Raw genomic sequence first — 12,087 nt, forward strand, 5'->3', positions numbered from 1 at the left:
TTAAATTGACATGCAAATGAAAACAAAACGGTTTAGTCAATTGATTTATTTATGGAAACGAATTCAGAAAAATCAACGACAACACCAAAAAAACCGAAACGACTATAGAAAAAAGCGAAATAAATGTCCGAGATCAATGAAGCAAAAGGTAATTTAAAGGTACGAAAGTGCGCATACAGTCATATAAGTATAGTTGTATGAACTATGAACGTGTGGTAAACTAACGAGCGTACGTATTTTTTATATTTGAAAAGCGTGTATGATGATTTTTTTAATTTCAACCGTTAACATATTTCAACCGTTTTATGATATTTACACTACGCTATGAATTTTAAATTTCAGTACATAACTTGACTACAAATCCTTGAAAATAATGTACTATATCTTAATTTTACTTGAACAAAAACTACTTTTTGTGATTGGCAAGACACGCGACTATAATATTTTAGACTATTTACTAATATTTAGAAGTATCTAGGGATATTGTTATTGTCAAATTGAATACATATTATATTTAATGATATTGATATAAATGATCGATTTGTGGCTTAATATTGTGTAAAAGATACTGTGATATAATATATGTTAGAAATTATATATTTATAAGCTCTTCGGAATACTTGTATAATTCATTAAAAAAAAGATTTGGAAGTGTAACATATAATTCAGTTACACAGTAATAGTTGGTACAAGTGTTGATAAAAACAGTATACCTACAATGTGTTTAAACTGGCCACACTACTTGCATGTGCATATTCATGTCTGTCTTACGCGTGCTATTATCTGTGTGCGTTGATATACATGATTATGTTTTGTGTTTGTGTAAGTTTGAATGTATCTGTTACCGCGTGGGTGTGTGTATAAGACTGTGTGTATGTGTCGCGTATGTATGGGTTTGTATGTGTGTATGCGTGTGTGTGTGTGTGTGTGTGTGTGTTACCGTTGTTGGAGCGTGGCGCGTTGGCATTGCCCGGGAAGAGCTCGAGGTTGGAGGGCGGCTTGTGTTCCGGCGAGCCCACGCGCGAGCCTCCCTCTCCGCGACGCAATCAGATAAATATTCCATTCTCAGTGTAACGCTCATACAAATTATTTGTTATCTCTCATCGTGAAACGCTAATACTTTTTTAAATAATTAATAAATCGAATCGTTTCCGCCTTAGTAGTTGTAAATCCGACGTTTTTCTCTTTCTACGTCACAGCTGCACTAAAACCTACTCAGCAATATACGTCATTAGATATTATTTATATGATTTTACTTTTTTGTAACAAAGGGGCAATATTTATCGCAATGTTAATTTGCAATTCGTCTGTGTGTGATTGAACATCAAATATTAAGAAAGGAAGCAAAACATCGACTACTCGTTGAAACGAAGATAGAGAAAAGATTCTAATAACAAACGCAATTTACATACCGATAATATGAAAACATTAAAAATCTGAAGATAAAAATACACATAAAATATCGCTATATGCAAAGTTAACAGGTCTGTCTCGTATCGATCCGAATTCCAGTAAATTTATAGTAATAACTTAATTTATAGTAATAAAGTTAAAAAAATATTATTACATTTATTTAAAGCTAATATTTAATAAAATATATAAGAACACAACTTCTACAAGTATTTATTTAAAAAACAGATTTATTATATTTTTAGTAGTAAAACGTACCTTCACACTCACAGATTCTTTGCATATAGCTTAAAATATAGTAAACGCCTTAATCTAAATTAGAATTTGGAGTAGGATAGGGTAGGATGGGACAAGTCGACGAACCTGAAAGAGAAAGTCACTGTACACTTTAACCCCGCCTCACTCGGTGACCGTCAGCAAGAGTGAAATTCCGAAACGCTAAGTTACTTATACAAAGCTCAAAATAATAAAAAAATGGTTATTGACGTGAGTTAGAAACAAAAAAAAAGAGCAAACTACGTTGATTTGTTTTATGTTCATATACAATATAATGTGCGGATTCGCCTCATTCGCGTCTCATTTATACAAGTACGATACGGTACTATGACGGTTAAAAGGTGATCTGTATACTTTACTTATACTTTACAAATATTTACAACTTTATTTGAACCTGCCTATAATTATATACAGTACATAAAATGAAAAAAAAAATTCTTACCACTTCTTTTGAATTTTTAAAACGAATATTGAAATAGGCCCTTATGTGTGAGTTGCATGTGAATGATTTTATACAAAACATACATACTGCTATATTATATAACTTTATTAAGTGTACTTATACAGGTGTTGGAAGTCAGTGTGTTTGAATGATATATTTTCAGATAGGTTTTATTCGGTTTCCGTTTTTAACGATACATATTTAGTCAAACATTTTATTGTTAACGTGTTCGAAGAATAAACAAACTCTGCTAATATAAGAAGAATTATTTTAAAGTCGACGTTAAACATATGATTTATTATTTATTTTGTTGTAAAAATTAGTAAATTACTAGTTCAATGTTGATATGTTAATTGCGATATGACAGTTGTTAGGTCAGTGATCCTCCACCAACAATTATAGTGCTGTGAAGTTTTCGCAAAGCGCTGTGCGAATTGTGCCTCCTGTTATTGAAGAACATGGATGTGAACAAATAAAATTCTATGAATTTGACTTTGGACTACTAATTTTACTCTATTTTCTTTCGTTCATTGTTTTTGATAATTTCCTATTCGCGAATAAAACATTACAATTGTTTATTTGATAAAATAAAAATTCTTTGATATTTACATACATTTACAAAATGTACACATTTTTTAAATATACAGCTCAGGACTGAAATTCTGAACATAACCGTGTTTTGAACGAACCGTCACCACCCACCACCGAACGAATGCAATCCACAGCCAAATCCGAAACGAAAAAAAACTCAGCAAACAAAACCAGAATCACCTGTCCAGGGGTCGCGGCCGTTGGGGGCGGAGCGCGGCGCGGGGTGCGGCCGGAAGGCGCGCGGGGGGTCCCAGGGGGTCGGCGGCGGCCGGGGGGCCTCCCACGCCTTCAGGGGGTCGCTGGAGGGGAGGTCGCCTACCGAGGAGGTCGGGGGGACGTGGCGGGGCCGGGACAGGCTGTGGGTGGAACCGTACCGCCTACCATTGTTCAGGTCGTGCACACCCTCGATGTGCAGGTCCGCGAGCGTCTTCGGCACGAACTCCATCTTGGGACGGTTCACCGCCTCCTCCTTCCTGAAATTTCATGTGAATCGCTTAAAACACTTTATTATTTAATGCAAACGAATTATACTGAAACTGTAACACAATCTACACATGTAAATACCACACAGGTCAAGAAGGTGAAATTAAATCTTATATATAAAATTCTCGTGTCACAATGTTAGTTACCGTATTCCTCTGAAACGGCTTTACCGATTTTTCACCAAATTTTATATGGATATTCAGTAGGTCTGAGAATCGGCTACTATCTTACCCCTTTCATACCCCTAAGTGATAAGGATTGTTCACCCTTAACATTTTTTTTATTTATATGACAACACAACGTTTGCCGGGTCAGCTAGTAATTTAAAAAATCGTGACAACTTGAAAGTGATTCCCTGAAACAAGGTATTTAAGAGAAACAATTACTGTATAACAATCAGATCAGTTTAACACGATTTCCCCCATAATTTTAATGTGTATATTATTTCACGACTCATCGCGCCTATCTAGATGATGATAAGGATAAGTTTTGGTGCGATATAAGTTAATAAACCACTTGACAGTTAATACATGTTAGAATTAATTAATTATTGCGTAAAGTTTTTGGAGTTTAGAATACATTAAATCATGATTAGATTTTAACTCACTTCTCCATGAGGGTGGACACAAGTCCCTGCAGGATCTCCGTGCACTGCTGGTGGTACTCCAGCAGACCCTCGGCGAAGAAGCTCAGTTGAGCCACCTGTTCCACCTAGAAACATAAGAAAATATTAATGAACAGTACATTTTACAATATCAATTAATAATTATCAGAAAAAATATTAATTCAGTTAAATATGAACAATATTATCATTAAGTTAATTAAGAGTTTGTAAGTGAAATGTCACTACAACTACAAAGTATTTATGGTCAAACTCATAGGTTCACGTATATATTTTGAAATAGAGTTGATACTATGGAGCCAATAAATAACATTAAATCTAAAATCATGGAAACGTGAATGGAGATGTGACTCCATTCATGGCTTGACAGTACTTAGAATATTATATATCCTATATCAATTTTATAAAAAGACAACCATAATTGTATTTGGAAGAAAACAGTGACAGAACTAAACATTTACATACTTGATAAGAATATTTAAGGTAGCGGAAATGTGGAATCATGATTAAATATCTCATGTACAAGATAAGGATCTACTACGTGGATATGAGAGTATTTAGTGAGTATGTTTGTGACTACGAAAATCACCACTCCGAAAGTATAAAAGTTTTAATTGAGATCTTATGTTTCAAGAGTTAATTTTTTTTAAGTAATATGGGAGTAGCAGATGAGCATGCAGTCCATCTGATAATAAGTGACCGCCCATCGATATCTGTAATCAACCCTAGATAAGACTAGATTGCTACATAAATGTCACGATAAACTCTGAGGACTAAGGTGGAATACCTCAGAAAAGTATCCTTACCACACCCTTTAGACCAGAACACAGCAGTGCACTGTTGTTATTAGCAGAAATAGGTGTGGCGGTTGTGACGTCGGAGACGGACCACAAAGGATTCTAACAACTTCAGTTAAGTTTCTAGAGTGATATCATCATCATCATCATCATCAACCCATTACTGTCCCACTGCTGGGCACGGGTCTCCTCTCAGAATGAGAAGGATTAGGCCATAGTCCACCGCGCTGGCCAAGTGCGTATTGGTAGACTTCACATACCTTTAAGATTTTTTTTTTTTTTTTTTTTTTTTTTTATAAATCTCTCAGGTATGCAGGTTTCCTCACGATGTTATCCTTCACCGTTTAAGCAAGTGATAATTAATTTCTAATACGCACATAAATTTGAAAATCAGAGGTGCGTGCCTGGGATTTGAACCTCGGACCCCTCGATCGAGAGGCCGCGTTTCTTAACCACTAGGCTATCACTGCTATAGCCTAGAGTGATATATTGATTATTAAATAAAGTACTGGTGATTAATCTTTACAATGCAACATTTGAGATCATTTTACAATTTCTAAGATTAACAAGTAAATAAATTACAAGATCACTTACATCATTATCAAGTAGATTGAACATGCCAATCTGCGCCAACGTGAGCGACTCTGCGAACTTATCCTCCGCCTGGCGGATCTCGTCATCTGGAATGTGAGCTGGTGTATGCACGCAACGCACCGCACAACACACACGCAAACGGGCGCATACGTGGCAAATATAAAATAAAAGGATCGCACAAAATTAAAAGCGAATAAATGACCAAATAAAATATAAAAGGTTTGCATAAATTAAAAGTGATTAAGTTACAAAATAAAAAAAAATATTGCATAAAATTAAAAGTGATTAAATTACAAAACAAAAGAAAAATTGGATCACATAAAAATAAAAGCGAAATAATTACAAAATAAAAAATTAATGAATACAGACCAAATCAATGATGAAAAACAAAAGTCGGGTTAACACAAACGATGTTAAGGAGCGGCGCAGGCGCAGGTCGGGAATAAACATGAAAGAGACGAGCAGCTATTATAGGAATTGTTAAAAACTAAAACAGGTTAATTCCTGCATTTACGATCTATTCATGAATTTTGCTAGCTTGTACAAAATGAATTCGTGCTGATCCAATTTGTGGCGTTTAATGGTTTTATACAATGCGAGAATTCCCTCTCTTAACATACCATGTCTATGTGCAGAACTGTGACTTGGACTCATATAAGGACTGGCTCTACCCGAGCCTTGATATATCAACAAAATAAAAGAAACAAAATTAGTTATGCACACAAGAGTAACATCGGATATTTACATAATTTTTACAAATTTCATTTTAATGTTATTCGAAACTAATTATTTTATTTTTTATTTATACTTAATATAATATAATTATCACCTTTTGCTTGCCTCCGCCGCTTGCAGTCAAAATCAAGCCTACGTCCCTGCAGTTTCTTTCGGTGATGCTGTTAGACAAGTAAATAACGTGTAAACAATCAATTTAGAAGGCAATTTCAGATAGTTCTAAAGACATTTTCCCGTAATTTTATCACCACATCTTTTGGATAATATGCTGAAAGTTTAATGACGGGACTATTGGTTGTCCGCAATTATGGAAATTCGTTTAAATATATTCTATTTTCTGTAATATTTGCAGTAAATACGTGTAAATAGTATCCAATTAGGATCAGGAAGGAATATTCAGTATTTTTTTTTTCGTTGCCAATAAAAATAGATTTTTATGAACTTATGAATGTACTATTCACATTTTGTTTCGTTTGTATTATAATATTATATGAATATATCATGAAACGCTTACAAGACTATTTGAGACTGATAAAAAATCTACATAGTTTTATTTAAGAGTTAGGTCACGCACGTCCTTGGCGCGAAGATAGGTGATAGACGGTCAAAAGTTTAGTTCTTACATAAAAGGCGTACAAGTATAAAACTTCGAATGAAATATATATTTGCACCCTCCCTCGTAAGGCACGCCTACTATTATGTTGTATAATCATAAAGAACCGATTATAAAACGTAACTCACTAATGTCAAGCATTAAAACATTTGCCAATTGGTTGCACATGCCTTAGTAAGGGCCAAATACAAGTTAGTAAACACACACCACACAGTGGTCACACACCTTTGAGAAAACAATGAACAACTAACGACATTTCCGGTATGACAAGTTTAATTGGAAAACATCTCAGAGAGATTTGTAATTAATTAATAGTAACATTACCAACCAACATATAACAGCTGTCACCCATCATATTTATCTAAATGTCTCCGATTTTTTTTTATGATATTAAAGTGTCGTTGTAGCAACCGGTGTCGGAAACCCAAACGGTTTTATCACGTTAACAAAAAAATATTATAAGCGTTTTGTTATTATCAAACTTAACTTAAAACTTACCATGACCTCTTTGAGGTCTTTGGTCTGTAGGTGGTGCAGGGGCTCGAGGAAGCTCTGCTTGATGTTGTCGTCCAGCGAGTACTTCACGTCAGCCATCTGTTTCAGCGCCTCGCCCATTTCCACCAGGCATTGTGCTAAAACAGTTACATTTGAATTTGTATTTCTATAGGATTTAATAATATTGAAATAGCTAACTGTAATTTCTGAGCAATCAATATGCTTGCGTTATTATTTTTTTTGTTTATCTGTACATATTATACATTTAAAGTTACTTTTTCCATTTCATTCTATTGTTTCCAAACCACACTGTAAGGTTTGCATAAAACATTCAGTACAGTGACAAAATATCAGTGGAAATAGGCTTTAAGACAAAATAGGTGTAGACGGTACTTCTAAGGAGCTTCTTGGTTCATGATTTGTTAGTTTAACTGAAGTAGTGGCGCTGCAAGCTTTGTATCAGCCCTAATACAGAATTGTAAACGTAGCTTAATAAGGCAGAAACGTTATATCAAAAACTACCAAGGTATGACCAACATTTGACACACCGTATGTATAAATGAGAATGACATAACCACAGCCTCTAACCAAACAAACTGCAGCTATAAAGTATAAAAAAGTAGTAGTAGTATTACTATTGAGCTTAGGACCTTTCAAATATACACTTACCAAACACAGAATCCTCCCCGAGCTTCTTGCCATACAGCAGCATGCAGTCGCCCAGTACTCCCTCGGGCTGTGGGTACGTGTTGCTCTTGGCCTGCCCGCTCAGCTTGCTGATGCCCTTTACGGCAGCCATCTTGGCCCGCGCTGTGGGGTTCGGCTGCAGGAACTCCTTAGTTTTTGTCTGTAACTCTTCCACCAGTTCGCATGTCACGTCTGTTTTCTGAAAAACAATCACGAACTATGTCAATATTGGTCACATTATTCCGTTTACTGCTTATTGGATATTGCGTCAAAAATAAGTTTTATCGTCGCATGGGTAATAAATTGGTAGGGTGACAACATAATAAAATCTATATTTATAATTATATAGTAATTAAGTATATAATATAATAAATATATTTGTTATTTCCTACATTTCCAATTTTAGCATTGTTTATGTAGAAAATGATCGCCAACCTGCTACAAAGACGTCACTGCTGTCTATAGATTCTGTAACTGACACCAAACAAAGACAAAAGTCCTAAGAGTTAGTTGGAACGCGTCGTCATATCAGTAATAGTATACCTCTGCCTCAGACAAACTAGATCACAGAAGTGTTACCCCGCTGTGATATGAAATCCTGCCACAGTCCAACTACAAAGAGTTCTAGAAACGTTAAACGATTTTACCCTATTCACTTGTTATTTTTATCTAATATTTTTGTACGATAGCGATGGACCGGTTTTCTTGTGAAAATCGAGTTCTGTACAATAAAAAGTAATTATTAAGTAAACAAAAGATCGATATCAATATTTATAAGAAAGAAGTAATTATAATACTTTTTCTCTTTATTCCTCAATAAGTAATGTATACCATTTGGCTTTTCAATAAAATATTGACCTAGAAACGTGAGTAAGCAGATAATACTTTACATAAGTCGTTACTTACTCTTTCCATTTCCACGAAGTCCAAATCCAATTTTGTGCCCTCGGCACCTCCCATTTTCTCTGTGACATACTGCAACAATAATACACATGTTATACATAAACAGTGTTACGTATGTGATGCACATTCATCAATCACCCCAAGTATGAAGTCAGCACGCGGACAACAACGTGGTACCGATTGATAGGTAGTGATTTATCAATTGTGCAACAGGAGGAGTTAAGTGTAGTACCGACCCGCTTGACTGTAGCGCGACCTTAACGATACAACTGAAGGTCTAGGCTACGATGTGTCTATCGTTTGGTTACTACAGCTACAACTGAATCAAATCACTATTCATGTGGAAAATCTGCTTCAGAAGGTACGACGATACACAATACCATTATAATACGTTAAAATCTTTGAACAAACAACGGGGCTTTCCACATTGTTATTCATAAGTTTGCACCATTGCACCGTTTAAATCCTCTTTTGATGCAATTTTATACAAAGGAACTAAAGTATCGGATGGCTCGTTTAAATACAAAAGCTCAGGTCGAGGCTTAACCTTGACCGAATTTCGCCCGCTCGTTCAAAGTACTACCAATGAGGGATGAAAATTGTACCACAGCAGCCTTCCGCGACTGCGAACGACAATTAGCGCCGCTATTATGTTTAATGGCTTTCGGTTGTGATTTTATCGAAATTTCTTACAGGAAAAAAAACTCCAAATCCGATAGATACTTAAGATCATAAAGTTTTGTAATAATTAATGTATGTAAACTTAATAATAAACGGACACTGACAGACAACTTTAAGTGGCAAACACATGCAAGAAATAGCAAAATATGCTAAGCCAAGGAAATAAACCTGAATACCTTTAATGCAATCACGCTACCTTCACATTTTATTTACTACTGCCATAACTTTATGACATACGTAGTGAAAATTGTTTTACATCTGCCTATTAATAGATTTAGGCCCTACTTTACAAGCCTAAGAGGACTCTTCCGGTCTGTTGAGAGAATACTTATAGGCCCCTATGTCGTCTGTCCTCGCGTTTTACCTTGAAGAGACTTTAGATGCTCTATCTATAGATATCGTATTTAGCTACTATGCACCATCTACTGTTCATATTACTTTTCATAATTATGAACAATGTAATAGGGATGAATAGCGAGGTTAATTTTTTGTGCGAAATAGCTGCCAGCCCTCTGGTGACCCGATGCGAGGATAAGTCTGTGGGACATGTCTTTCACAATTTTTTTTATATCAGCCGATCTCGGACCCAACGTCTCAGTTACAAGCGCCGCAAATTCATAATCATTTATAATTGAAGAATATTTGCGGCGCTTGAGAAAAAGTAACAGGTAAATTCAGCGAGGTAACGCTGCCAGTGTTCTGGGCACTATACCACAAGAAAGGGTTTTGGACGACATTTTTATTTTATAAGTCTAATTTTGTTATTATTTATTTTTTAATTTAAAATTGTAGATTATGTTTAAGTACTTTAATTATTTATCTTACTAACTTAATATGAAGCAAGCAATTGCCCGCTCAATAAAACCTCTTAGGTACTCGTATATATTTTTCCTACTGATGTAGCAACTATAGATCTATTGTCATGCCATTACATATAACCCATTTTAAATAAGACTAACGTGTTACTATGAGGTCAATCAATATGTTCCGTTGGATCAATTGGACCGTGGACTATAATTACTTTTTGTCATCCGCGCACTTCGAGTCAATCATAGTTTTGATTTGAAATGATTTTGTCATATAAATACAAAGTTACAAACCTACATCATCCCACATGCAGCTTTAGACAATTTAGACCAAAACTATAAGATGGATCTGAATATTATGTATTAGACGAAACTTAATCCACCCGAGTTTGAATGTATTTATTGCGAGGATAGGCACCTCGGTCAGAGATAACTATATACTTGCACCTTTGTGCTCTATTTATCCGAAAGCAACAACAATACAAATATACATTATACCTTTCGCATAAATTGTTGGTGCCATGCAACACAAAGGTATATTAATAAATTACATAAAAACGTTATAAAGTTCTGTATATAAATCGTGTGTGATGTATGCATGTGATAAGAGTTGCCAACGCCTCGTAGTAAAGAACTTTTTATTTAGTTACATTGCATTTAACTCCACGAGGACTACTTGTTGGAAAAAGTTTTCATTATAATACACCTAATGTATTATCCAGCCTTTAAACACGTTTTAGCTATTATAGTATTTTTTTAAAAGAAAAAGTTTCCAATATAGGTAGATATTCAAATATTTGGTTGGGGTTTAGTTGGGTGTGATACTTGAAAATTGTACTCGTTTTATAAAAAATATCTTTACAAATGGTTTAAATATTATATATTAAATGGAAACCATATGGCGTGAATATGTTGATAGTCGACGTACATACATGAATGTATATATTTATATATATTTTAAATCGTAATAAACATTAGAGTTACTTCGTTTATAGGATGAATAAATGGGTCTCACCGCACACTTCTGAAGATATGGATAACTCTCTCACCAAAAGGTAGAAATAACTACCATTTATACATACATATGTAAATATTGTTTAAATTATCCCTACCTAATTATATATTGTTAAATTATTGTAGTAAGGTTATCATATGGAAACAAATTACTCGGGAGTCTATCTGACGCGCCCAAAATACGGTTGTGTTGGGAAATAGTAGTAGTATTAGTGTGGAAATTAAACGGTAAAATAGTATAATATAGTAGTACAGATAAATGAGTAAAATATCGATATTATCATCGGAGAAGGACTCGTGAGAGCGTTCTGAACATTCTGAAGGTCGTAATAATTGGGGCACGCCGATAATATAGGGCGCCATGGGTCACGGTCATATTCCCCGTCGCTCTCATCCCCCACGCATTCTACAAGTACATATGCAGATAGAAATTGAAAGAGATTATCGTCATGAAAAAATTTCATATCTTCATGAAATGTATGCGATATGAGAATCCGGGGTTAATGATACTAACATACTCGTGGTTCGTGCCAACCGACCGCTTACACTTAAATGCCTTTAGTTTATTTAATACTTGTTTTGTTTAACAAGTTTAATATAAGCATGAAACACTTGTAGATTCACAAATAATACGTCAAATGACGTCAAAAGACTTGCTTTTTGTGTATTTAATGCATAAAAGCACCGTTTATGCACATGCCAAGGTACCTATTTTTAATGCAAATAGATAAGGGAACATTAAGATTTATAGACGCTTTGCTGACTAAAAATTAAATAAATACATACACATTATATACCTAAATTTATACCATACAGCAATATTAATTACAACTTAGGCCTCCTGCTGCCATTAAAATTGATATGCCGAATAATCATAGCGATATTATTAATGTAATGTCACCTTGAAGATTGAACGTGGCTCGAACTGCCAACGCTCA

The 12,087-nt window shown here is 34.8% G+C and overlaps 1 protein-coding gene across 7 annotated transcripts in view; it reads right to left on the bottom strand.

The window, feature by feature from the left end:
• Positions 1 to 12,087, bottom strand: part of EndoA (SH3 domain containing GRB2 like, endophilin-A) — a 55,413-nt gene that overhangs the window by 5,272 nt on the left and 38,054 nt on the right. For 3 of the 7 annotated variants that reach the window (XM_073081951.1, XM_073081950.1, XM_073081952.1), the window contains 8 exons: positions 8,652 to 8,720; positions 7,728 to 7,944; positions 7,062 to 7,195; positions 6,045 to 6,111; positions 5,836 to 5,892; positions 5,216 to 5,301; positions 3,810 to 3,913; positions 2,900 to 3,192 (listed from right to left, as the gene is read on the bottom strand). In XM_073081951.1, coding sequence (XP_072938052.1) covers positions 2,900 to 3,192; positions 3,810 to 3,913; positions 5,216 to 5,301; positions 5,836 to 5,892; positions 6,045 to 6,111; positions 7,062 to 7,195; positions 7,728 to 7,944; positions 8,652 to 8,720 — 1,027 coding nt within the window. Of the gene's footprint in view, positions 1 to 940; positions 1,034 to 2,899; positions 3,193 to 3,809; positions 3,914 to 5,215; positions 5,314 to 5,835; positions 5,893 to 6,044; positions 6,112 to 7,061; positions 7,196 to 7,727; positions 7,945 to 8,651; positions 8,721 to 12,087 lie in introns of all 7 variants that reach the window. The other 4 variants (XM_073081955.1, XM_073081956.1, XM_073081954.1 and 1 more) reach the window with 4 other exon arrangements.

This window comes from Epargyreus clarus, unplaced genomic scaffold (genome assembly GCF_041222505.1).
Source record: "Epargyreus clarus isolate Ecla_fem2 unplaced genomic scaffold, WU_Ecla_fem_2.2 ptg000017l, whole genome shotgun sequence".
In the NCBI taxonomy this organism is placed as follows: Eukaryota; Metazoa; Arthropoda; class Insecta; order Lepidoptera; family Hesperiidae; genus Epargyreus; species Epargyreus clarus.